We start from the raw sequence: 27,413 nt of genomic DNA on the forward strand, positions 1-27,413 counted from the left end.
CTCCCACCCGCTTGATCCCCAGGGAGAGGGCAAAAGTCAGGCCAAAGACTGGCCGCTCACCTTAAACTGTTGAGGCTTAAGCTACTGCTGTTGTAGGCTGACAGTGGCTGGGAGAGGCTCTGAGCGGAGGGGTGGGCCTGCACAGGTGGGAGGTTCTGATGGAGCAGCTGGGTGGGGGAATGTGGCCTGGAGAGCCTCTGCACCTGAGGCTGCGGGGCGGGCTGGAGCTGGGCCTCCCGGGCCTGCGGTGGCTGTGCACTCGGAGGTGGGGGCTGAGGCGGGGCCTCTGTGCGCTGCACCAAGTCAGGGTCCGGAGAAGGTGCTCGGAGTTGAGGCTCCGTCTGGGGCTGGGTTATCGGCTGTGCGACCTGAGGGCAGGGGTCTTTAAGCGCCACAGGCTCAAAGATGGGCTCTTTGCCACAGTCCTGGCTCTTCTCCTGGCTTCTCTCTAAACCCGATATCTTGGGGACAATCGGCCCTGCATCCTGGCTGTCATGTTCTGGTAGCGTGCCAACACCTAACTCCGGATCTGCATGGGAGAGAGCAAAGACAAAACCACAGGCAACACGTGAGTGTGGGGTAAGGACGGAGAGCAAAGTCCATGGCTACGACACAGCCCCAGCAGCAGGGCCTGGAACCAACCCTCCTGGCTTGGGTCCTTGTCTCCACCACCCGCAGGCGCATGAGCCCACAGCAAATGGGGTCGATGGTGGATGGAGAAAGATGAGGGAACAGCCTTCGCCCATGAGCAGCAGTGCACCTGGGGGTGTGGGAGGGGAGAGAAAAGGCCGGCCAGCCAGAGGAGACTGCATTCAAGAAAGAAGCCTAGGGCCAGGCATGCGGGCTCACACCTGTAACCCTAACACCTTGAGAGGCCGAGCTGGGAGGAATGCTTGAGCCCAGGCATTCGAGACCAGTCTGGGTAACATAGCAAGACCCTGTCTCTACAAAAAAAAATTAAAAATGAGCCAGGTGTGGTGCTGTGTGCTACAGTCCCAGCTACTCAGAAGGCAGGTGGGAGCACTGCTGAAGCCCAAGAGATCAAAAGCACCCTGGGCAACGTGGTGAGACTCTGTCTCTATAAAAGAAAAAAAAAAAGTGCCAGGTGTGGTGGCTCACGCCTGTAATCCCAGCACTTTGGGAGGCTGAGGCAGACAAATCACAAGGTCAGGAGTTCAAGAGCAGCCTGGCCAATACGGTGAAACCTTGTCTCTACTAGGAATACAAAAATTAGCCGGGCGTAGTGGCAGGTGCCTATGGTCCCAGCTCCTTGGGAGGCTGAGGCAGGAGAACTGCTTGAACCTGGGAGGTGGAGGTCGCAGTGAGCTGAGATGGCACCACTGCACTCTGGCCTGGGCGGCAGAGCGAGACACTGTCAAAGAAGGAAAGAAAAAGAAAGAAGTGCAGCTTAGACTACACTCAGAAAAACGAATGTTTTCTCTAATCTCCAGAAAGTCTTTTATGGCATTACAATTAAGAAACAATGGTTGACAAGCTGATTTTTCCCTTTTAAAACAAATACATTTGTTGAATACACAAAAGAGAAGTGTTTTCAATAGCAAATGAGTCAAACATTATTTACCATCACACGGATGTTTTTTCTCGGCCTTCCCTTCCTCTTGCCACTTTGACCAAAGGGACACACTCGGCATTTACAGATAATTTTTTGTTTAGCAAGTGCTCAACTTCCAAGTCCAAAGGCAGGTCTGCTAGTGCCCATGGCCTAATCCCAGCACCATCTGAGATCACAGGTGCCAACAGGGACTGAAATTAAGTTTCCTTTGGGCTACGTCTGCTAGAGCTTTGACGCATGTCCCCCTGGACCACATGGGGGTCCCCACCCAACTAAGTTGAAGGGGTGCTGGACATTGAGACTAAGCTTGGATATGAACTTCAAGTGAAATTCTACAATCGTGAAAGAAAGACAGAAAACAGGTGCTTCTGTATGGATGTAAAGGATGTGTGTCCTCCAAAGCTTGAAAGGTCTAAGGTCCACATTTAGTAGAATGGCTTAGTTGAGTACCCCATAAGCCAAACTCCACAAAAATCTCAAAGCAGAATAATGGAAGACCAATATGGCATTACATAGAAAAGAATGCCCCACTTGGGAGTGAGTACTTTTGTATACAGTTGGGGGAAATTTATCCTTCCCACATTTTTGTGCCAAAAAGATGCATCCTTTTATTACGACATAGTTTGGAAACGGAAAGAGAATAGATTGCAATATCCTTTGAAATGAAGGTGTTTTTCAGGCATTCCGAAGTGAACTACGCTGGGCGTGAACTTCCGTAGCTCATGGCATCAAACGTGCAAAGTATGTGGTGTTCGTGTTGGCTCCATGTATTTCCGGGTTTTCTGGGTTTTGGTTTAGGGCGCGGTCTCTCCAGGTTGCTTAGTCTGGACTGCACTGGGTATTCACGGGTGTGATCACAGCACACTACAGCTCCACACTCCCACTCAAGGGATCCTCCTGCCTCATGAGAGATGCCTGCCACTGTGCCCAGCTTATGTATTTCTGCTTATGTACTGTTGTATAAACACACTTGTTTGTCATTATTCCTTGGAATTCGCATCAAAGCAGTTCACTATTTTCAATGTTCTTCTGGTAACACAGATCAAACCAGTAACATGCACAAAAGCAGAAACAAAACCCGGGTTTATAAACAAGGCACATTTTTGGCTAACAGTAACTTGGCTATTTTCAAGTCTCTCCAAGCAGCCTGAACAATAACACCAAGGAAATGGGAAGAAAGCTGCGTTCTTCGCATGCTTCAGAGGGAGGAAAAGACAAAGCGCTTGGTAAAGCCCTGATTCAGTGCAGCTCTGGGCTTTTCACACACGTTTCTGTCCAGTGCTGTCTTACCAACTGTTTTGGGAAGACTTTGGCTTAGGATAAAGCTGAAGTTGAAAGGCTTCTCAAAACTTTCATTTCTAACGTCAGGGTTGAAGGGGCACACCAAGGCCTTCCCCGGATCCCATGAGAAAGGAAGGCCCTTTATTCAGAGATGTCACAGTTAGGGATCTGGTTCTGTGTCTCTCAATGTGTCTTCACACAATTTCCCATCTTTTTCTTTCACAAGATTTTCCCATAGTGAGCCATTATCAAATGCACTGAAAAATCACATGCTTCATACATACGATGCAGGCCTGTTGGGTCTGGGACAGAAAGTCACAACAGCCCAGAAATCCTAAGAGCACAAAACAGAGGAGGGGTTTCACTCAACAAGTTCTGTGTGCATGAGCAGGGACTCTACTCCCGATTACAGCTAATTTAGGATTTTCCTGCTTGATACAATGGCAGGAACACTTTTAAAAAAACTTTTTTGTATTACTCTGGTCTCTCCAGATTGGAGTGCTGAAGAAATCAATAAATACTTCCTATCTTGTAAGTATACATTCAAATTCCCTCCAAAAATCAGTCGCAAGCTTCTCCCGCAAGTACAAGAAAGCTCCCTTTTCCAAAGGGCACCATTGAGGGTATCATTTGCACTGACTTATGCTAGTGAGGAGGCACATCAGAGATGCATGGAGAAGTACTGCAGATATCCAGCTTGACTCTGTTTACCTCCTTGTTCTTGAATGAGCCTCAAGAATTTGGACAACACAGCCAAGCTTGCAGATGGCATCCTTGGGCTTGCTTCCCAAGGGCCTGGAAAACCCACTGGAGTTGACTTTCCTGTCTCCTCTGTTGCCTCACTGTCTCAATCAACCTAACCACAGCTAGAATATGAGGAGTGGTGCAAGGCTGTAGCAGTCACCACCATCTCCAACAAGCTACGGGAGATGCAGGGAAGACCCAAACCTCTCCAGTGAACCCTCCAAGTCTGTGCGGCACTCCTCTAACGTTAGTGCATGCTCAAATCACCTGAACATCTGACTAGAATTCCCATCTAGATTCCACAGCTCTGGGATGGGGCTCTAGATTCTGCCTTTCTGAGGATCTCCTAGGTAAGGCTGAGGCTGCTGAAGCTTGGATCATTTCGAGCAGCAGGATCTGATCCACCACTCTGCCTGGATAAGGAATAAGCCCAGAGAAGTGAGGGAACTTGCTTGCTGGAAGTCATGTCCCTGTTTCGTAAACCAGAAGGCTTGAGTTCCAGTCCCAACTCTGCCAACACCAACTGCCTTTTCTGAAATCTATACTATGCTGCCTCCTAAAAAGCAGAAGTCCCACTTTGGGAAGCCAACACAGGTGGATCATGAAGTCAGGTGTTCGAGACCAGACTGACCAACATGGTGAAACCTGTCTCTACCAAAAATACAAAAATTAGCTGGGCATGGTGGTGCATGCCTGTAATCCCAGCTACTCGGGAGGCTGAGGCAGGAGAAGCGCTTGAACCTGGGAGGCGGAGACTGCAGCGAACCAAGATCGTGCCACTGCACTCCAGCCTGGGCGACAGAGGGAGACTCAGTCTCAAAAAAAAAAAAAAACAAAAGCAAAAGTCCTGAAGCAAAGCAGGTAGTAATAAATCCAGGATTCAGTTAAAATATTTAAGTACACCAGGCTTAGAAGTGTAGAGCGTTAGTAGCGCTACAGAGAGCTGCTGCAACACGGCACTTCAGCCAGCCCTGAAAGCAAACAGCCCATCACTGCTCTGGCACTGCAACCTCCAAACAAAGCAGTGATGAGTTTGGGCTGCTAAGAACTTTGCGGGCCGAAACAGTTTTATGACTCCCCATTTACAGAGGTCTCTTGAAGCGCAGATTAGGCGTCAGGCATTTCTGTGGCCAGCGGTAATGCATTTCCTCTTCCTTTCAATTATTCAATAAATGTATCTTCCCAGTTAAGCTTTCCATCTTGACAGTCAATTTGTCTTACTGTACTTCTCCAAAGTTGGCAAGAACACATTTTAAGAAATCAGTTGGTATTGCACCACATACTCTGAATTTGCCAAAGGATAAAAGAAAGAATGAGAGCAGCCTGGCCAGAGCAACACTCCGTCCGAGGGGGGGGAAAAAAGGAAGGAAAAAAGAAGAAAGAATGAAATGTGCTGAATTTGAAAGAAATAAGAATGTACAAATTGAGTGGTCTTACTTAAATGTTGTATTCATTATATTTTGGGGTTTAAAAATCTCTGTGATTATAAAAATAGTTCATCATGCTTATACTAAAAGACATGCAAATTCAAATTATACTGCGTACTTTATGGTACAAAGGATGAATTTATTGCACGTAAATTGTACCTCAATCAACTTAAACAATAAACTTTAAGAGATAGGAAAACCTGGCTTGATTTTGATACAGGTCTGTGAGTTCCCTGGGGAACGTGGACCCTTTTTCTGTACTTTTCTAGTAGAATGCAAACTGTACAACCTCTGCGGAGGACAATTTGGCAATGTTCAGCAAAATAACAAATGGCGCTCCCTTGGTGTGATATGTAAGGATTTTGTGTACAGACATAATGAAACAATACCATGCTTTGATACCAAGTTTGGAAAGCACCCAAATGTAAGCATTGGGAGACTCGTTACATACATTTGCAGATCCACACAATGGAACATCTTGCAGCTGTAAAAAGGAATGCTGAATGGAAAATGTATAGCATCTACTATCTTTTGAGGAAAACGGAGGGAAATAATATATATTCATTTTATTTTACCTACAAAGAAGCTATCTGGCTGGGCGCAGCGGCTCATGCCTGTAATCCCAGCACTTTGGGAGGCCAAGGCTGGTGGATCATCACTTGAGGTCGGAAGTTCAAGGCCAACTTGGTTAAACCCTGTCTCTACTAAAAATACAAAAATCAGCCAAGTGTGGTGGTGCCCGCCTATAATCCCAGCTACTCGGGAAGCTGAGACAGAATGGCTTGAACTCGGCAGGTGGAGGTTGCAGTAAGCTGAGATTGCACTATTACACTCAAGCCTGAGTGACAGAGCAAGGCTCTGTTTCAATAAAAAAAGAAGCCATGGAAGAATACTCAAGAAACCAGTAACAGTAGCCTGGGGGCTCAGGAGGAGTGAGAACTGGATAGACAGAGAACTGGAGGGGGTGGGGTGTATGCATAAAAAATAAGAAAATATAATGTGTAAATGTGTAGTAACTTTGGAAATAAAATGGATTTTATGAAAAAATATAAATTGCTAAAATTGACTTAAAAGTAAAACCCAAACAGATCATCAAAATAAAATGAAAAAGCATTCAATAATCTAAACCTTCACCTCCCCTCCAAAAGGTACCTGTGTTACAATGCTGACCTAACCTTCAAGAAACAAATTATTCCTATCATCTAAACTGAAAACAAACAGCAAATATTATACAACACAAGAAAGAAGAAAAACTATTTACAAAAAATATAATTACCTAGCTGGAAAACAGAGGCAACCAGCTGAGAAAATATTAGCACTAATAAGAGAGCCCAATGAGATATCCACATAAAGAGAAACCGCAAACGACCTCAGCTTTTCGATACACCAGCAAGTCAGAAAATTACGTTTAGAAAGAATCCTCTTCATAATAAGAAAAACCGTAATACCTGGAACAAACCTAACAAGAAAAGCACAGGACTGTAAACCTCACACGGGTCTTCCAAAACAGAAATAGCCGTTTTCAAGGTGTTTTTCAGTGCCAAAAAAAAAGAAAGAGAGAAATAGGTCACGTAATAGACAGCTGTCATTAGAGGGTACGACTCCCTATGGGAAGTGCCAGACATTTGTGGGCGTGTGTGGCCATCACTGTGACTGGAGGGCACTGGTGGCTCTCAGGGACGTTTGAGCTACTGCAACCTGAGACAACACCTCAATTCACTTCCTAATCTCACCCGGTATTCGTGCAGCTGAAACCCTAGAACCTGCCACCTCTGATTTTGTATATAAACACAAGTTAAGTCATTTTTTGCACGGTTTTAATAGACACTGAATTTTCCAGGGATGCAGCAACTGTACTCTGTTGTGTCTGGGTCATGTCCAAGGGCTGATGGCTCTTTGGGAAGTGGTGACACGGCGGTAAGGCTGCTTGCTCCTGGTATCTGAATAGCTGGGACCACGTATTTGTGAGAGTCTGCATTTGTAGTAGCAGTATTTCCATGCCATTCTAGATACAGATTCAAACACTGTCTTCTAATATAAATGCGCATTTACATACTTACATTGGATTATAAGTGACTCGCTTTCCACTTATTTATATTAGGGCTTTACTCACACCTTTACATTATGTATATAGATGGACACATCAACTACATATTTCATTCCAGTAAGTAAAAAATGAATGTGCTATCAAATATTTCTTGTGTTACACTGGGTCTGGTCGAGTTGAGAGTTGGTATATTCTGATGAACTACTAGGCTTCTAGAAGTCCAATGACTCACTGTACAGATGCAGTAACAACCTCCCAGGTGGTTGTGGAAATAGATCAGCCCGTGTAAAGTGCTTTCCGCAATGCATGGCACATAGCAAGTAAGTAATCAATCAGTGTTCCCCAAACTATCGTGAGGAAGGATTTAATGTCATGGAAAATACCACACGACAAAATTGCCACTAAATAAAGTGCACTATTATCGGTGTGATCTCAATAGTGAAAATTATCTTTGTAAACGGATACATGTTTGCACAGAAAAAAGATTAGAAAGATATATACCAAAACATAATTGCAATCTCATCATCCAGAAATTAACACTAACTGTAATTCTTATGTTATACTTTTAACTTTCCACGTTAAGGAGGAGGAGGAGGAGGAAGAAAAGTACTAACCAAATGAATATTACAGAAAATCTGGAAAGAAAAACTTGATATAAAAATTAAAGTCAATGTTTATTTACTTTGTTATAAAAAAGCAGATAATTATAGTAATAGTTTTTAAAGTAAATAATAGTATAAAATAGTATTTACTGTAATAAGTATACTTATTAAATTATTTATTAAAGTAAATCATAGTATTATTGTTAAAGAAAAAAAAGAGATGCTATATTTTAAAATAAACTCTTTTCTTTGTTTCTTTGTTCGTTTTTTTTTTTTGAGATGGAGTTTTGCTTGTTACCCAGGCTGGAGTGCAATGGTGTGATCTCGGCTCACCGCAACCTCCATCTCGCAGGTTCAAGTGATTCTCCTGCCTCAGCCTCCCAAGTAGCTGGGATTACAGGCATGCACCACCACACCTGGCTAATTTTTTTATTTTTAGTAGAGACAGGGTTTCTCCATGTTGGTCAGGCTGGTCTCGAACTCCTGACCTCAGGTGATCCACCCACCTCGGCCTCCCAAAGTGCTGGGATTACAGTTGTGAGCCACTGCACCCAGCTAAAATGAACTCTTTTCACGGGCAATACACCTCTACTATTAAAATAAGTCAACCAAGAAAGTGAGCAGTCAAGTCTTTTTAAATTGCCTTACCTACTGTTTTTTTTTTGAGATGGAGTCTCACTCTGTTGCCCAGGCTGGAGTGCGGTGGCTCAATCTTGGCTCACTGCAGCCTCTACCTCCCAATTTCAAGTGATTATCCTGACAACCTTCCAAGTAGCTAGGATTACAGGGGCCTGCCATCACATCCAGCTAATTTTTGGTGTTTTCAGTAGAGTTGGGTTTCACCATGTTGGCCAGGCTGGTCTTGAACCCCTGACCTCAAGATCCGCCCCCTTGGTCACCCAAAGAGCTGGGATTACAGGTGTGAGTCACCACGCCCAGCCTATTGAATAGATTTTTTAAAAATCTGTTCACCAAGAGGACACACAAATATTTGACTCTCAGAAATGAGACTAACATGGTGCATGTTTTTAATTTTTAAAAATATGGTGCATGTGCTTTTTTAAAAAAAGATAAAAGGGTCTTGCTTTGTCGCCAGGCTGAAGTAATCATAGCTCACTGCAGCCTCAAACTCCTATGGTGAAGTGATCCTCCCACCTCAGTCTCCAGACGAGACCTGACTACAGGCACATAGCAGGATATGGTGGATAGTAAGCTTTCCACCTATTCTTCAACATTGCCAGCTGGTTCTAACTGGGTATTATTTGGACAGAAAGGAAATGGTGAATACTGATGATGGAGGAGGAAAAAGAGTAAAAACGAAAACAAAATAAACACTCTCCCAAAGCACAGCTTCTGCACTTCTGGTCTTCATAGCTCCATACTCCGTTATGAAGTCTCCTAATAGGACTTCCTAACTACAAGGTCATTACAACAGCAAACCTGAACGAGCTTTCAAAGGCATCAGGACAACCATGTGGGGGGCACTAGTCCCTAGACTAGCCTCCTTTCATTCCTTCTTTCCTTCCTTTGTTCTTTTCTCCCTCCTTTCCATCCATCCATCCATCCATCCATCCATCCATCCATCCATCCTTCCTTCCTTCCTTCCATCCATTGATCCATCCATCTCTATCTTTTTGAATGTCTAATCCTCATGACTTAGAAATGGACATGTCCTATTTTGATTATTCTATCTTCTAGTTATTTATCCAAATGACAAAACCACAAAGATCACACCAAACAGAAAGACTACAGATCACAGCCAAGTAAGAAAAAGAACCCAGACTTCAAAGTGGGAACATGAATACATTAATAAAGGACTCAAGTGTCCAAACACTGGGAATCCCAGAAACATATGGAAACATAGAACTTCTGTGAATCAACATGCAACTACCTCAAGCTGGTAGCAGCAATGTCTGTTTTATTTTATTTTTTGGACACAGAGTCTCATTCTGTTGCCCAGGCTGGGATGCAATGGTACCATCACAGCGCACTGCAGCCTTGACTCCCCAGGTTCAAATGATCGTCTCTCCTTAGTCTCCAAGTAGCTGGGAGGCTGAGGCATGTGCCACCATGCTGGCTAATTTTTTTTTATTTTGGAAAAATGAGGTCTCACCATGTTGCACAGGCTGGTCCTGGGCTCAACCAATCCTCCCGCCTAGGCCTCTCAAAGTGCTGGAATTACAGGTGTGAGCCATCACGCCCAGTCCATGTCCATTATTTAATCACCTTCATGTGTCTACTCTGTTACCTCAAACAAAAATCTCTTCTTAAGCAAAGACTGCTTATTTTGTACATAGGTGTTGAAACCCAAACTGCACTGAGTTAATTTAGCAACACGTTTCGTTCCCCAACCCCACAAGTTTTGACTGTATCTCCAAAATTCTACATTCAGTAATACTTTGCAGAAAAATGTCCACTTTCTGTGACATACACTTCACTGTATTTTCCTTCTCTCCCTCTTTTCTTCAAATCATTAAACAGAGCCCAGTTTGTTCCATTAGAAGATTCAATTGCTCGAACGAATGGAAGGATGACATTCGGTCGTGCAGCTCTTCTTCTCGGTCACTGAAACTGTACAAATAAATTGAGGCAAACCCACTGTTTGTTCAAGGCAAATTAATTTTCAAACACTGCAAGAGTGGGAGATCAGGGGAATGATGGGTGCTTGGCAGGGCTCGAAGAGATTCCATTTTGTGCTTGTCATGTTGTGTAAACATTAATTACCATCTGGGAGGCTGAGCTGTGGGCTGAAGTCTGTATCACAAACCTCTGAGGGCCCTTGGGGTTCCTATTAAAAGCAAAATCCTAAACGGGGAAAAAATAGCCATTGCATCTGCCGAAGTCCCAGCAGCCCACTGGGAGAGCTGTGTGGAGTCCAGCAGATGGATCAGAGGTTGCTGTTGTCAGAGAAGCTCGCCTGGCTATCATCATCTAGTTGAGCAGATTAACCCTGGATAGGGGCTAATCTGCCAGGGATTAAGGAAAAAGCAACACACCGAAGTTGAGGGTACTTAAACTTGTTTCAAGTTTGTTGCTCCTAAACCACCAAAACACATCAATCCTAAGGCATATGCCCATGTTCCTGATGCCTTAAAACCCAAACATCTGCCTTCAAGGAGGGTGTACCAACCACTGTCTTGACTGTGGAGACCGCAGGTTCTCTGAATCATGGGTTTGGCCTACAGAATGAAGAGCCTTTAGGGTCAACCTGGGCTTGCAAACGTTTTGTTAGCAAATAGAGCCGCGAAGGACTATGGAATCAAATGAGTAACATTGGAATGAGCGAAATAAGTTGTCATCTATTGGGTGTAAGAATGGCAGCCTTAAAAAGTCCTATAAGGCCAGGTGTGGTGGCTCACGCCTGTAATCCCAGCACTTTGGGAGGCCGAGGTGGGTGGATCATGAGGTCAGGAGTTTGAGACCAGCCTGGCCAAAAAAGTGAAACCCCATCTCTACTAAAAATACAAAAATTAGCTGGGCATGTTGGCGGGCACCTGTAATCCCAGCTACATGGGAGGCTGAGACAGGAAAATCGTTTGAACCCAGAAGGCGGAGGTTGCAGTGAGCCAAGATCGCGCCATTGGACTCTAGCCTGGGCGACAGGGAGAGACTCCATCTCCAAAAAAAAAAAATCTTTAGAAACTCAACAATGTCAAGGTCACATATAGTCCACGTGTGTCACTTCATACAGGGAAGAGACTCATTTGTATTATGCAGCCTCCTAGGCCAGACATTGTGTTAGGCCCTGAGGATACGGAGATAAGCCACAGCCCCAGACCTCCTGAGAGCCTGTGGCTGAGGAGACAGAACAGTACAGATGAAAACAACAGGGAAACAGCAGGCAAGAACTGTGTGGTCCCGATCTTCAGTTCTTGTCCAGAAGGCTCAGAGATAAGCCCAGATAATCAGAGTTAATGATGATGTTCTTTATCTTACTGATTTACATCTATAACTCGTTCCCACTAGACTGCCTGAATCCTGTGACAGGACAGCAGAGACCTGACAGGAGAAAGATGTATGAAGGGTGACATCTCCAGTCGCGTCCGAGAACACAGAAAAGCTTCAAATAGCAGCTTCAGAGAAAGGCTCAGCTTCTGAAGACACAGCCCCACTTCGTTTCTGTTTGCTCGTCTCCTCCTGCCAGCCCCAACATGTACTGGCTGCTTCCCCTGGATAAGATCGCCTCCTGCTTGCTTTCGATTCCCAGTGCAGCCTTCCTGCTACCCCCAGACTCCTTCCGCCAGCCTTAGCTGTCTTGGCCAGTCCACCCCTGGCTGGCTGTTAGCTAAGTGCTCACGTGACACTGTGTACTATGCACATGCACACATCCAAGCACAGCCACCCTTAAAACCAGTGTACGGAGGCCAGGCGCCGCAGCTTACGCCTGTAATCCCTGAACTTTGGGAAGCCAAGGGGAGTGGATGACTTGAGGTCAGCAGTTCAAAACCCCTTGACCAATATGGCGAAACTCTGTATCTACTAAAAATACAAAAATTAGGTGGGCATGGTGTTGCGTGCCTGTAATCCCAGCTACTCAGGAGGCTGAGGCAGAAGAACTGCTTGACCCTGGGAGGTGGAGGTTGCGGTGAGCCGAGATCGCGTGAGACAAGAGCAAGATTGTGTCTCAAAAAACTAGTGTACACTTAACACTTAAACACGGTGCTTCTGTGGCTGTGACACAGGTGCAGGAGGCCCTAACAAGGCAAGGTTCTAGGATTTTCCAGCAAACGTGTATGGATTTGCACCCAGCACACAGCACACTACTCTGAGTCAAGATGAGATTGAAGGACAAAGCTATCATTTGAACTAGAAGCCACAGCGCACATTCTTTAGTCTGGAAGACAATGGGGACAATGTTGGCTTATTTTGGAAATTTTCCAAGGGGTGGGACTAAAACACTGAATATGAATAATTTTAGATGTTTTGTGTAAAACAATAAATGTCTTCCCGGTATCTAATCATCCTGCCTTGCACATTAAGGCGAAAAAATAAGGATATGGGCAGCCCTGCTTCCAGTATTTCCATTACGAAATATCAGTGAGGAAGGGAAAGCTGTAAGGGTCACAGATGGGGTACATTACAGAGCTGATACCTTCCTTCCTACCGCTGCCCTCTGCTAACCCTAACACCTTCACTGGAGAAGCTGAAATCCACGCCCAGATGGGCCGCAACCATGAGGCGGATCTGGCCCTGGTCACCATCTGAAGCACACAATCTTTGTTGTCATGCGCTCCCGTCATTTTACCTGTTAATGTCATAAACAATCTGGGGGTGAGTTGCACATGTCTTTTGTATCAACATGTCTGTGATATAATGGGGCTTTGGAACAAGGTGTTTAGCTAGTAACTCACACTCTTAGAAAGTCCGTGTGCCCATTAAGGTTGGCCAATGGTTGGGTCTAGGGTAAGCCCTAGTTTCAACACTTCTGACTTGACCAAAGATGATTTTCTCAAGGAAGAAGGTAAAGCTGCTAGCAGCAAAAAGCAACTCGCACACTGTCCGTCATCTACCACCTTCCTGCTTTGCACCTGCCGACTGTACTTCATCTGATCTGGGGCACACACTGGATAATCGCTGAGACCCGTTTAGAAAGAGGCTGGGTGAGCATGCCAAGACGCAAGGTAGGAACTGCTGGGCGCGGTGGCTCATGCCTGTACTCACAGCACTTTGGGAAGCCAATAACTTTTGTATTTTGTCTCTACAACGATATACAAAAATCAGTCGAGTGTAGTGGTGTGCGCCTGTAGTCCCAGCTACTCATGAGGCTGAGGCGGGAGGATCACCTGAACCCAGGAGGTAGAGGCCGCAATGAGCTGTAATAGTGCCACTGCACTCCAGCACGGAAAATGGAGTGAGACTGTTTCAAAAAAAAAATTCCATCTGTCAAGTTTATCCCAGGCTTCTTCTTAGCTCTGGCCCTATACACACATACTCCCCACACCCAAGAGTCACCTATACCATGCAATATCCCTGTGCCCACTTCCTATCCCTCCAGGTTACCCTCTCATCAGAGTCCAGGTATCCAAAGAAAGGCTCCAAGTTACCCCAGTGGAAACAAGTGTGTGGTATCTCATGGCAGTGACTGCTTGATGCTGTTCTGGAGGGGAGGAACCACAGACACCCAGGCATGTGGACCACTCTGGCCCTAAGCTCATCCGGTGCCAGTATCACTGCAGAGGAGGAGGGTGATTCATTTCCACAAGCAGTCTCAGCGACCTCAGTCAAGTTTTCTTCCAAGTTCATACAGCTGTCACTCGGGAGTACACTGCAGGTGGAAGCTCTTCTATTCCTTTAGAGCTTCATCAAATGTCCTAAAAGCAACCCCTGTTTTCCCAGTATCATTCCTGTCCTCTAGGCAACAGTTCCCTGAGAAGTGCGCTTTGCCTTGGGAAGTAACTACCATCCTTTGGCAATGACTGCTCTGTCAGCATTCAGACACACCTGTCTGTACTCCTGAGGACAGACGACAAAGCCTCTCCCCAAGTCTCCTCACACAACCTGCTATGGTCCAGGAGACCTGGGTGCTGCCAACCCCCTGCAATCTGCCTGACTAGCTTGGGTGTGAGCACCAGAGATGCCTCTAGAATCCATAAAAGTAGCCTTCGGGCTATTACATAGCCCTTAATTCTTTAGAGGAGGAGGAGGAACAGGGAAAAGAGGACTTTGACATTTTTTTCTAAGTTTTGATCTTTCTTGTCATCTACCAGCTCACACTGACTCCAAAGTATGCTACAACCTCACTATTCCCAGCGTGGTCCACCAGCCAGCAACACTAGCCTCATCCAGGAGCTTGCTAGGACGGTACCTTCACGGGCCCCTCCCCCTGCCGTGTACATTCAGGTTTACACGGCGCTGTTCTAGAGCACCGCCGGGAGGGCTGGAGAGCACCTGCACGCCCCTCGCTGAGGGAGGCTGTCCATAATGTTGCCGATCCTTCTCTGTCTCTGCTTCCCAAGATCCAACCTTGGAAATTCTTTTCTTCATCCCTTCCTAAGGTGGGTTCTCTACCGACATGTAGGCAGGACAGGATGGGGTGGTGAGGGGCGGTGATACCGTTCACCAGATTAGAAGCTACCCCCCAAACAACGTATTCATGAAAACCAGCAACAGTGAGCTCCTGTTTGAGGCACTGCTCCCACTCTAGGCAGATTCACTGGACCATGTAGAAAAGGGAGCTCTAGGCCGGGCGCGGTGGCTCACGCCTATAATCCCAGCACTTGGGAGGCAGAGGCGGGTGGATCACGAGGTCAAGAGATCGAGACCATCCTGGTCAACAAGGTGAAACCTCGTCTCTACTAAAAATACAAAAATTAGCTGGGCATGGTGGTGTGTGCCTGTAGTCCCAGCTACTTGGGAGGCTGAGGCAGGAGAATTGCTTGAACCCAGGAGGCAGAGGTTGCGGTGAGCTGAGATCGTGCCATTGCACTCCAGCCTGGGTAGCAACAGCAAAACCCCGTCTCCAAAAAAAAAAGAAAAAAAAAAAGAAAAGCAAGAAAAGGGAGCAGTAGGGCTTTCCCCCAAGTACAACTATGAGCACCTTCAAGGACCTGATGGTTCTCACACGGAAGAGGAAGTAGATTTACGAGAAAAGGCATCAACGGCAGAACCAGGACCAAAGGATGCATACTGCAGAAGAAAATGCCAATGTGGAGCGGACCAGGCTGCCTTACAGGAGAACAAACGGCCTTGAAGGGAAGCATTCAAGAGAATGTTGAGCACCCAGGAAAGAACCATGAGATGTTACTCATGGACTGGAACGGGGGCTGGGCTACATGGCCTCTGAGAGTCCCAAATGTTGGTAGCACACTCAGATGAACACGGCTTCTTTATCCTGCTCCGCCTTTCCAGAATGCGGTCGTTTGAAATATCTCACCTATAGGGTCGAGACCGTTATCCCCTTGATTTGCAGTAAACGGAAGAATCTCCACCCTAATGCCTTTATCTCTAATAACCTTTAGGAAGAGAAGAAATAAATCTATTTATCCCCAGCTACGATGGCTGCAAAGCTGAAAGAGGTTTTTGCAAAGGGGGTGACGGGGGGCATTAGGCTGTTCCCTATATTTGAAGTAAGATATCTTTTTTAAAGGACAAATCTATCAGCCCTGGCACTGATTTTCTATAAACCATCCATGTAATAAATACTTTGTAGGAAAATAGAATCCCCTGCCGTTATTTCATCTGCCAGTACTTCATTGCTTGCCATCATTTCATTTCATCATCCTTCATTTGTCATCGATGAAGGAAAAAACGTTCAAATATAAACTGTGAAGCTACATACCTATAAGGTTTAGAAAGCAGTGAGGATGGTAAAAATACCAGCCTGTTAGAAATGAGCTCTCTGGGCTGGGTATGGTGGCTCATGCCTATAATCCCAGCACGTGGGGAGGCTGAGGTGGGTGCATCACCTGATATCAGGAGTTCAAAAGCAGCCTGGCCAACATAGCGAAACCTCGTCTCTACTAAAAACAAACAAACAAATGACCAAAAAAAAAAAAAAAAAAAAATTAGCTGGGCGTGGTGGTGGGCTCCTGTAATACCAGCTACTCAGGAGACTGAGGCAGGAGAATCACTTGAACCCAAGAGGCAGAGGTTGCAGTGAGCCAAGATTGCACCACTGCACTCCAGCCTGGGTGACAGATTGAGACTCTGTCTCAAAAAAAAAAAAAAAAAAAAAAAGGAATTAGCTCTTTGCTGCAGTCACCTTTCACATCTGAAATGCTACAAAGTGGCTTCTAGGAAGAGATAGTGGGAGGTTTTACCTACCCTCAGATAGAGCTGGAGTAAGTCACCAATACAGCAGTGCTGCTTACCACTCAGTTCCAATCCTGGAAGGGAAATGCTCTCAGACAACCAAGTTGATGCTTGGGAAATGTATGCCATAATGACTTCTACTTTCCTGCAAACAACTAACCCTATCTTCAGAGATGCTTTCAAAAAGAAAGCAGAAGGTAATATGGCATTCATTTGTTTCTTCTTCAAGAAGCAGCTACACAGTAACCCCCATGGCCTTGTGGCCCGAGGGCCATGCCTACCTGGCTGTCCTGCCATTACCTCCAGCTCATCAGGATGAAAATCCAGCCCACCCCCTTCCACTCCCACTCTGTCCTGTCGCCATCATCTAAGCTCAGAATCACAGCACCCTTCGATTTCATTTCCCCAATATTAACCAGCGGCTCATGGGTAAATTATTGCTTATGTGATGCTATTTAAAACAAAACAATGGTTACAGAATCCACTATCCCCCAGCAGCCTGAGTGGGCTCTTAAAATGTAAATCAGTCATGCTGACAATAACCACTGCTCACAACCACACTGCTACTCCCCGTGTTCACAAAAGCCAGTTTAACTCTCCCCCGGCTTCTTATCACAGACGGAATCTCCTCCCAACTCCTCATCAAGGCCAGCCGCCCTCTCCCTCTCCACCGTCCGGTGCTCCAAGATCCTGCTCGCTCCCCTTTCCCACGAAGAGGCACTTCTGATTCCCATCTTTCAGCATCACGGTTAATGCTTATGCAGTCTCAGTCCCTGCTAGCCACCTGCTCTGCTGAACTTCTAGTCTATACTTAATGTCCCTGGGACTCAACAGGCACTTACTTTTGTGTTAGCAAGTGATACATTATTTTTCTCACATAATAAATAATAAATTATATTTTACTATACAAGATTAAATACGTTCATACTTGAAGACCGTAAAACTTCCTACTAGGCCAGGTGCGGTGGCTCACACCTGTAATTCCAGCACTTTGGGAGGCTGAGGTGGGCAGATCACCTGAGGTCAGGCATTCAAGACCAGCCTGGCCAACATAGTGAAACCCTGTCTCTACTAGAAATACAAAAATTAGCCTGGTCTGGTGGCATGTGCCTGTAATCCCAGCTACTTAGGAGGCTGAGGCAGGAGAATCGCTTGAACCTGGGAGGCGGAGGTTGCAGAGAGCCAAGATTGCACCACTGCACTCCAGCCTGGGTGACAGAGACTCTGTCTCAAAATAACAACAACAACAACAAAACCTTACTGCTTTTCATGTTGTAATCCCCAAACTTTTTTTTAAGGAGGGATTCTTTAAGTCTCTGCCTTTATTTCGATTCTGAACACAATGCCTTCCATAGTGAGCACTTCATAAATCGCTGATTTCTTTAACCACATAATAATCAGTTAACAAAATCTAAGCAAGTTCCTTTATAACTGCAATCAAAAAAGAAAAAAAAAACATCATAATGAGAAAAATACTCAATGAACAATTACACATTAAGCTAGAAAAATCGTGTCTCGTTGGCGTTGTTTCCGTAATTGGACATTATACTGCAATAAAATAATAGTATATAACACGAGCGAATATGAAATGATTGGAAGCCATTAGGAAGTTCAAGGATCCATTTTCGATATATAATAAAGCTAATGTTCTATTTTAAATCATAAAAGATTCTAATAGCTTGGTTATTTTTGTGTAACAAAAAGAGCAATCAAAAGCAAATAATGTGAAAGGCAAGCTCAGACCACAGTTTGTCAATGATCAAACGCAGCGAACCCTCCGGGCACACGCCCGGGGTCTGCATTCTGGATCTACAGCGGTCCACAGACTTCTGAGGACAAACATCCTTTTACATGCACCAAAAGAAAAAACAAAAACTGTGAACAGCTGCTACCCTGGGAATTGTTAAGAGGAGCTGTCAGAGGATTTGTATTTTCAGCCTTCTATCATATGTAAATTTCCAACAGAACACTGGCTTTAAATCCAGAACCCTGATACAAAGTCAAACAACTGTACAGTCAGCAGGGAACTTAAAATACTCATTCCGAGCAAACCAAAGTGCAGATCTTTTTAGAACCAGCCAATGAGAACTACTAAAAGCTAAACAGAAAAATTAAATGGCAATGAAACACTGAGGAGCAATGAATGCTGGAAGGAATGACACCTGAACTACTAAGCTCCAAGTACGTGGGGCTGGAGAGCCAGAAACAGGGTCTGTCTTTGACACAATAAAATCTCCATGACAGCAAAATGCAACTGGGATACACATACACCCCTCGTAAACCAAACTGGAAGATCATACAATTCAGAAACGTACCATAAGGACTTTTCTAAAATGCAGGGGGTAAGAGTCAATTTTTTAAAACTGCAAAACAGAATTGCTAACTATTAATATAATACTCAAATAGAACCGGAGGGAGATGATGAAAAGGCAGGCAGGTCACATCAACTCCAGAGCACTTGGAAGGGTGATCTGGAAGAAACTGTCCACTGCTCCCTCGCCTGCCCATCATAAGCACCCTGTGCACATGAGACAGGTAAAAGGTCCTCCTGTGGGAGAAGAGCAGCATTCTGAGGATGGGTGACGACTGCCAAGGAGGGCTCACATGTGTCATTCAGCATTCAGGCCCTCCAATTGTACAAAGACATTGTCAGAGGCGCAATGACAGGATCTCAAAGCTCCTGCTGCTCTTGCCACCTCAAATACGTCACCTGTTCCTATGCAGCCTCACTGGTAGGTCCGGCAGCCAGGCGGCACTGAAGGCTGGCTTGCTGTTCCCCGTGTTCACAAAATCAACACTGGCTGACTTCATTTAAATGTGCCTGTTCCTTATATGTCCTCCTTGTGAAGGCACCGTGGAAGGCTTTTAGTCCTGACTACAGCAGAACTGAAGGACATTCTGCAATCCCGACCTTAAAGACGGGAGAGGGCAGCCTAGAAAGGGCACACTGAAACAGAAGGCATTCAGCTACTGGCCCCAAACCAGGGATGTGCTTGCCCATGACCTTGGTGGCCTCATGGGGCCACTGAAAGCAGGAGCACATCCACCTCACCACAGACAAATGGCCTCATGTCACTCGGTCTTAGAAAATCCATTGTTAGAGTGACATTGGTTACACTTCTTCAGATCCTGATTTACCCAGATCTAGACATGACTTTTTTTTTTTTTTTAGATGAAGTCTTGCTCTGTCACCAGGCTGGAGCGCAATGACATGTTCTCGGCTCGCTGCAACCTCCACCTCCTGGGTTCAAACGATTCTCCCGCCTCAGCCTCCTGAGTAGCTGGGATTACAGGTGCCCATCATCACACCTGGCTAATTTTTTTTTGTATTTTTAGTAGAGATGAGGTTTCACCATCTCTACTAAACGAGGTCTGGAACTCCTGACCTGGTGACCCACCTGCCTCGGCCTCCCACAGTGCTGTGATCACAGCTGTGGGCCACCATGCCCGGCCGACATCACTTTCGACACCACACTTGGACAAATGATTCCAGTGGAAATTTGGTTTTTTCAAATCCGAATATCCCCTAAGAAAAATAAAACCTGTTTCCCAGGAACTTTTTGGACTCAGTCAGAAAAGTGAGAACAATGTGAAAATGCTTTTGCCAACACAAGGGCTGGAAATACACGAGCTGGATAGCCTGTCTCACAAAACAGGGGCGGGGGTGGGGGAAGATGACCCCTCCATCCACACTTTAACCATCCCTCCCTGCTTTCTTAAAATGCAGCAAATTCTTTGCTTCAAGTTCCTGTAGACTAGAAATGATGATTGCTCCTAGGCAAAGTGAGTGGGGCCAATGGATCATGAAGGCCCAGTGAAAACTATGGCCCTGACACAAAGGTGCGCTGCAGGCACACACGTCAGGGCTGTCAAGGCCGGGAGGAGGCAGATGTAAACAGCATAAGACCCCCCACCTGGAAAAGAGAGCACGCCCTGCCTAGAGGCATTGACAGCTTAATTCTCTAGCAGGCACCGAGAATCCCACACACATAACAAGGGTGTCTGTCCTTCAGAACCTCAGATCAATGCACGACAAATGCTTACATTTTTGGGGGGGTACAAAGAAACACAGTTTCTGTCTGCCTTCACAGAGATGTGAATTTACAAAGCACAGAGTCTGAGGAATAGCCACTTTGGTGAATTTGTGTAATGCTAGCTTTTTTTTTTTTTTTTTTTTTTTTTTGAGACTAAGTTTTCCTCTGTTGCCCAGGCTAGAGTGCAGTGGCATGATCTCGGCTCACTGCAACCCCTGTCTTCTGAGTTCAAGTGATTCTCCTGCTTCAGCCTCCCAAGTAGCTGGGACTACTACTTGGGAGTGTGCCACCATGCCTGGCTACTTTTTGTATTTCTTGGTAGCGATGGAGTTTCACCATGTTGGCCAGGTTGGTCTCGAACTCCTGACCTCATGTGATCTGCCCACCTCAGCCTCCCAAAGTGCTGGGATTACAGACGTGTGCCACAGCACCTGGCCCAGATTTCTTAAAGAAACAAACCAAATAAAACAATGGGAAGCATGTTATCAGTAGCAACTAAATTGGTGAAACTCCCTTACTAAACAGACTGAAAAGCCAAAATACTAAGAGTTTAGATTTCTTCCTAAATGCACAGACTTTATGTCTACGATATAATTTTCAGAGGCAATGTATTATAGTTTCAAAATTAACTGGATTCAAGTTCTGGCTTTACCACTAGCTAAGTGACCGCATGTATCACTTCACTTCACAGAGCCTTGTTTTTTTTCATCTGAAAGAGACCGAGTTTGGGCTTCCTGATTTCTGAGGTTCTTTCCAGTTCCAAGAGTCTATGATTCTACTGGCACATTAGTCTAATTTCAATTAAAGCCATCGTCAAATCTCACACATGTAAATGATATGAGATGAAATTCCACTTTAAATCAGATACTTATATGTGAAATACAAGTTTCTCCTCTATGCCGTTCCTCGGTGAATCATCTTTTAGATACTAGCTGGAAAGAAAGAACCATTCAAAGGCTAGCTTTCAGATTTTAGAGAAATCTGCCAAATGTAATTAGGAACCAGACTTATGAGATAGCCTTCTGGCTGGGGGAGACTTTGGAAAATGGCTAGACCTGCCAAGTCTGTCTGTTTAACATGTATTTTCATTCCTCTTAGCAAAATAAAGCAATCTTTAAGAGTTTCCAGGGAGTGAGTGGGTAGGGTAATGTGTATGCTTATGGAGCAGTGCCTGGAACACTGTAAGAACAAAAAAGGTGCTTTACTGATCAAACAAACACCACAACAAAGAAACAGGAGCTGCTGTAACATCTGCTTTGAAATGTGAGTTTGTTCTAATGTAAGTGTAGCGTTTGCTTAGGTGCAATTTTGTCTGCAATAAACCCAAGGTGAACGGAGAAAAATGAACTCCATTTCTGAGCCCGCAGGAATACACTCGCTGCACAGCCTCACGCACCGTCATCTTCCTCATCTGACTGTGTGTGCTGTGAGTCCAGTACATTCATACCTGCTGCTACAGCTTTCTTTCCAAGTTCAGATGATCCTCCTCCTACCACGCCTCTCGATGTCGACTTCCATGAGCAAACTTCAGGCTTTTTCCAAGGTAGACGCCATATTTATTATGGCAATTATTTATTTCTTTTAGCATGTATAAAATTTGGTATTTTAGATACTTAGCATGTATAAATAAATAATTAATTAATATTTATTAAATAAATAATTAATTAATAAATAAATAATTTTAGAAATTATTTATTTCTTTTAGCATGTATAAAATTTGGTATTTTAGATACTTAGCATGTATAAAATTTGGTAAGTTACTGTTTTTACTAGGTTCCTGCTTTTCTTTTCTAAGTCTGCAGGGATAAAATTTTTGTATCCCTAATCCCATTCTCCCCATAAGCCTTATGGCTTCATTTGTACCACTGTGATTTTTAGGAATCTATATGTAGCGTTATGACAGAACTGACTATAAAATTAGGGGAATTCCTGATAGAATAAACCTCACCTTACACAGAATGTCAAAGAATAGATCAACAGTCATTCCAGGGAGAAGTTTCTTTTTTGAGATGGAGTCTTGTTCTGTCACTCAGGCTGGAGTGCAGTGGCATGATCTTAGCTCACTGTCACCTCCGCCTCTTGGGTTCAAGTGATTCTCTTGCCTCACCCTCCCTAGTAGCTGGAATTACTGGTGCCTGCCGCCATGACTGGCTAATTTTTGTATTTTTAGTAGAGATGGGTTTCACCACGTTGCCCAGTCTGGTCTCAAACTCATGATGGCAAGCGATCTGCCTGCTCTGGCCTCCCAAAGTGCTGGGATTGCAGGCATGAGCCATTGTGCCCGGCCCAGGGGAAAGTTTCCAGTGGGCTTCAAACCAGCATCTAGGCATCGTCCTCTTCAATGTACTCAGTAAGTAACTTGTTTATTAATAAAATATCTACTTTTATTACTTTATAGAAATACAAATGTACATATTCAAATTAGTATAACTATTTAAATAAGAACATTATTAATATACATTAATAAACAATTTGTTTATCAATATCCAGAATTTGGGAGAGCAAATACTTTTGACTATTCTTCGAATGAAAATGTATGAAGTACTCACTATGAGCTGTAGGTGTTACAGAGAGAAGAGGGATATGATGAGACATGATTATGGCCCTAGCAGACCTCAGGAGGAGAGACAGAAAGAGCTATAACGCACTGCAGTAAAAGCTCTAACAAAGGCATCAGGAAGACAGGACAACTCTCAATGACAAAATAGGAACCCCCAAAGTGTAACAAGCTGAAATGATGGGTTAAAAAAAAAAAATTGGAGCTATAATAATACCACAGGTAGGGTCCTACACTTGAAACCTTAAGGGCTTTAAAAAGTCTGCTGCTACTAAGTCTTGTCTCTCCTGTTATTTGAAAATAGTTGGTATCTGGATTCACTTTGCAGTAACCTGAAATCCGTGAAAAGCCACTCCAAAGCAAGTGTTGGCTGTCTCAGTAAAAACCTGTCACTGAGAAAATGGGGATGACAGGTACTGATTAAACTCCACTGCGAGAATCGGGTTCTGCACACCTCCTTTGAAAGGGGGTGTGCACGAGCCGGAACATGTTCGAAGGATGATGAACAAACAGCCATGCTTCCGTGGTGGCGCATGATGGGAGGGGAGGCAGGAGGGCTGCAGATACTGCTGGTGTCCAGTATTTGAAGGGCTGTCTTTTGTTAAGAGGAAGTAGACTTGTATTACATGGCCCCCAGGGGAACAACTCCATGGGGAACAGACTTCAGCCCAACGAAAGGAAGACGTTTTTTAACAATGAGAGCTGCCCAAAGACAGAATGGTGCTCCTTGAACGGTGTCTCAGGGGTGTTCAAACCCAGCCTTGGTGACCACATGGCTGGGAAGCTACACACTGACGATTTACACATCAGACAAATGGCTGAGTATAGATCGCCTTAAAGATCGTCTAGCGAACAGAGTCTATAACTCTAGTTACTTAGAATTCGCTTTGAGACCTTGGAAAGGTCACAATTTTTTTCTGTCTCCTATCCTGTAACTTCAGAACCAGATACATTACTAACATCATAATATCCAACCTCTTTTTTTTTTTTTTTTTCCCTTTTAACAGATAAGGAATTTGGCTGGGCACAGTGGGTCATGCCTGTAATTTCAGCATTTTGGGAGGCCAAGGTGGAAAGATAGCTTGAGGCCAGGAGTTTGAGATGGGCCTAGGCAACATAGTAAGACCTTGTCTCTACAGAAAAATGTAAAATTAGCAAGGTGGGGTAATGAGCAGTGTAGTCCAAGCTACTCAGGAGGCTGGGGCAGGAGGGCTGCTTGAGTCCAGGAGTTTAACACCAGCCTGGGCAACATGGTGAGACCCTGTCTCTTCAAAATATAAAAAACATTAGCCAGGCATGGTGGTGCACGCCTGTGGTCCCAGCTAAACAGGAGGCTGAAGTGGGAGGATCGTTTGAACCCTAGGAGCCTGCAGTGAGCTATGACAGCACCACCGTGCTCCAGCCTGGGCAACAGAGCAAGACCCTATCTCTCAAAAAAAAAAAAAAAAAAAAAAAAAGGCCTCAAAACCTCGTGGACATCACCAGAATACATAAAGTAAGTTAAAACCTTCTGAGTAGATGTGTCATCCACAAAGTGGAGGATGGGAGGGTTTTGAATATGCTCTATATTCCATGTGCCACAAAAATGAAGACAAGATATTTGAAACTAGGTTAATTTCCTAGTATCTGAACTATGTATATCAAGTGTGTCAAGGACTTAAGTGACTAGAGAAACCACACAATTAACTTTCAATATCCTCCTTTCCAACAGAGAAATGCGATCAATAACATGTAACACACACATGGTCCCCTCTCTTCCCTGGACTGTCCCTGCTCCTCCGGGCTTTGGGGCACTGGAGCCTTGCACCATGCATTAAAGATCCCCAGCAGTATGAGCCTTGGCAGCTCACTGGGGATGGGCAGCCACTGCTTCTGCAGAGGGACTGACGCTGGTTCTCTTCACGCCCGCCTTGTAACTCACAGCTAGCAATGTTCTAAAAGCAACTCTCAAAGGGTCAAGTCCGTTCACTAGCTCCTCAGGCCACCACATAACTTTATACATGCTTATCATATGTCTAAAAATGTAAAAAAAAAAAAAACTTGCTCCAACTTTAGCTCCAAGAAAAAAAAAAAAAGAATGCCAGTTAATCTACGTGCTTCAGCAAGCCTTCACAGCCTTTTATCTGCCCCAGAAGCAACACCCATCGCTCTGGCCAGAGAACCGACTCAGGAGTTACAGGTACCAACACCAGGAACATGGCAGGGAGAACCCTCATTTGTTTGGATTGACAGCCACTCCCAGTGTGTTTGCGTGTTTACAACTTGACTGAGGCCTGTAGACTCCCTGGAGGACACAACTACTTGGAATTCCGACTTCATCTCCTAGTATTTGGGACAGTTTGTGGAAGGGCTCATGAAGTTTCAAAGCCTCCTAACTGCACTGCCAGTGGCAGGATAACCCGGTCAGACCTCCTCCTGTCAGTTTTCAGCCTAGACTTTATCCATCCAAAAGTTGCCTTAAGAATGTCTTCTGGGGCCGGGTGCGGTGGCTCAAGCCTGTAATCCCAGCACTTTGGGAGGCCGAGGCGGGTGCATCACGAGGTCAAGAGGTCGAGACCATCCTGGTCAACATGGTGAAACCCCGTCTCTACTGAAAATACAAAAAATTAGCTGGGCATGGTGGCGCGTGCCTGTAATCCCAGCTACTCGAGAGGCTGAGGCAGGAGATTTTCCTGAACCCAAGAGGCAGAGGTTGCGGTGAGCCGAGATCGCGCCATTGCACTCCAGCCTGGGTAACAAGAGCGACACTCCATCGTCAAAAAAAGAGAATGTCTTCCGTACAAGCCTTCAATAGAGGGCTTTGTCAACTGCAAGTGCCAAAATGTTAAAATCTAATAAATTTGTATATTAAAATGCTTCTCTTTATTGCTAATTGGATGCAACAGAGTCATCTGTCTGCATTATATTTTACTGCTAATCACAACCTCAATAAAATGGGCAATGATGTTTTTCCATTTTCAAGGTTACCTATGAAGCCCCAGGGTGCTAATACAGGTCAGGACTTCTCTTCAACCCCCTGGCTCTTCCTCATCTCTGGATTTTAGGTTATTTCAATATTCTGTGTACTATTTGATTTAAAAAAAAAAGCAATGACAGAGCTGTAAAGAAAAATGCACATCAGTCCACTCTATAAACTATTTAGTAACTGTGGGCCATGAGTTGGAAATCAACACATTTAGGTAAAATTAGGTTAGAGAGGGGCCTGTGAATATCAAATACCTATGACACAATAGTCTCTTCCTCCAAAAATCACACACAAATAAGAACTGGATAAAACTGGTTAAGATATCTCCATCTTGCACTACAAATAATGGAGCAAACTGGGTTTCAAAAATAAATTCCTTCTGATTGGCAATCAGAACCATGGGGTTCTTGTTCCATTTTGATCCCATGGACCATGCAGAATCTACTCGAAATCTGACGTTCCAGCCCTTTGGCACACGGGTGCTGGAGCCACGTCATGGAAACGGGCAGGCCGATGTCCATGGTCTCTGCTCTCGGGCTGGGCCATGGAAAATGCAACCAGAACACTCCAGGCCCCCTGGGATCATTAATTAGTCTGCATGCCTTACCCAAATCTGTCTATTTCACTTTCTAGGTCCCCGCTTTTCCTATTTCTTACTGCTTATCAGGGTATCCACCAGATGTTCATTCAAGAAGTAAAAGGAAAAGAATCTTTTCTCCTTGTAAGCAGTTATGAGTAACATTTTGGTTGAGAGTAAAATTTTTGACTAATGGGGAGACTGCAATGAGGGAAATTATCCCTTTTTTTTGTTCACCTAGTTGGAATCCTGGAAAGTGATCAGGAACGCTGGTGATTTACAAGAAGGATGAAGAGGTGGGGAAGTCACGCGCTGGAAGCAGGAGGGCCTATTTCTTTCTGACTCTACTGCACAATCCATCTAGGTTACGTCTGGATCTTTCTAACAGGCTGAGATGCACTTTGTGAAAACAATTCTTTCCAAAGTCTATGAAACAGAAAACACAACTCTGATAAGCTGGTGTCGGGAATGTAGCGAGCGGCACTATCATTCCTTGTTCCCATAACAGTTGGGCATTTTCCACCAGTGTTCTCTTTTCCAAAAACAGTCTTTTAACTAATGACCACAATCAATCAGGAAAAAAATCCCTCTTTGGATGGATTAACATTCAACTAATTTATGCATAAAAACCACTAATCTGCCACTTTTTAAAGAAGGTGTAGACATGCCTTAAAACATGCATATTACAAATACACCATAAATCCTGGAAAGGAAGTCACAAGAATATCTGCACCTGACCCCTAAACCAGCTGGCAATAGAGCATGCCAGTCATTTCATCTTTGTCTTCAATCCACATTTTGTATCACTTGGTAGTAAAAGTATTTTCCATACTCACATCTACTTTGCATAATGTC

At 44.7% G+C, this 27,413-nt stretch overlaps 1 protein-coding gene across 18 annotated transcripts in view; it reads right to left on the bottom strand.

Moving 5' to 3' along the window:
- AUTS2 (activator of transcription and developmental regulator AUTS2) overlaps nucleotides 1-27,413 on the bottom strand; it is a 1,215,487-nt gene that overhangs the window by 29,106 nt on the left and 1,158,968 nt on the right. For all 18 annotated transcript variants that reach the window (XM_035291973.3, XM_035291974.3, XM_078354255.1 and 15 more), the window contains one exon: nucleotides 61-529. In XM_035291973.3, the coding sequence (XP_035147864.1) occupies nucleotides 61-529 (469 nt within the window). The remainder of the gene's footprint in view (nucleotides 1-60; nucleotides 530-27,413) is intronic.

The sequence above is a fragment of the Callithrix jacchus genome, chromosome 2 (assembly GCF_049354715.1).
Source record: "Callithrix jacchus isolate 240 chromosome 2, calJac240_pri, whole genome shotgun sequence".
Lineage (NCBI taxonomy): Eukaryota > Metazoa > Chordata > Mammalia > Primates > Cebidae > Callithrix > Callithrix jacchus.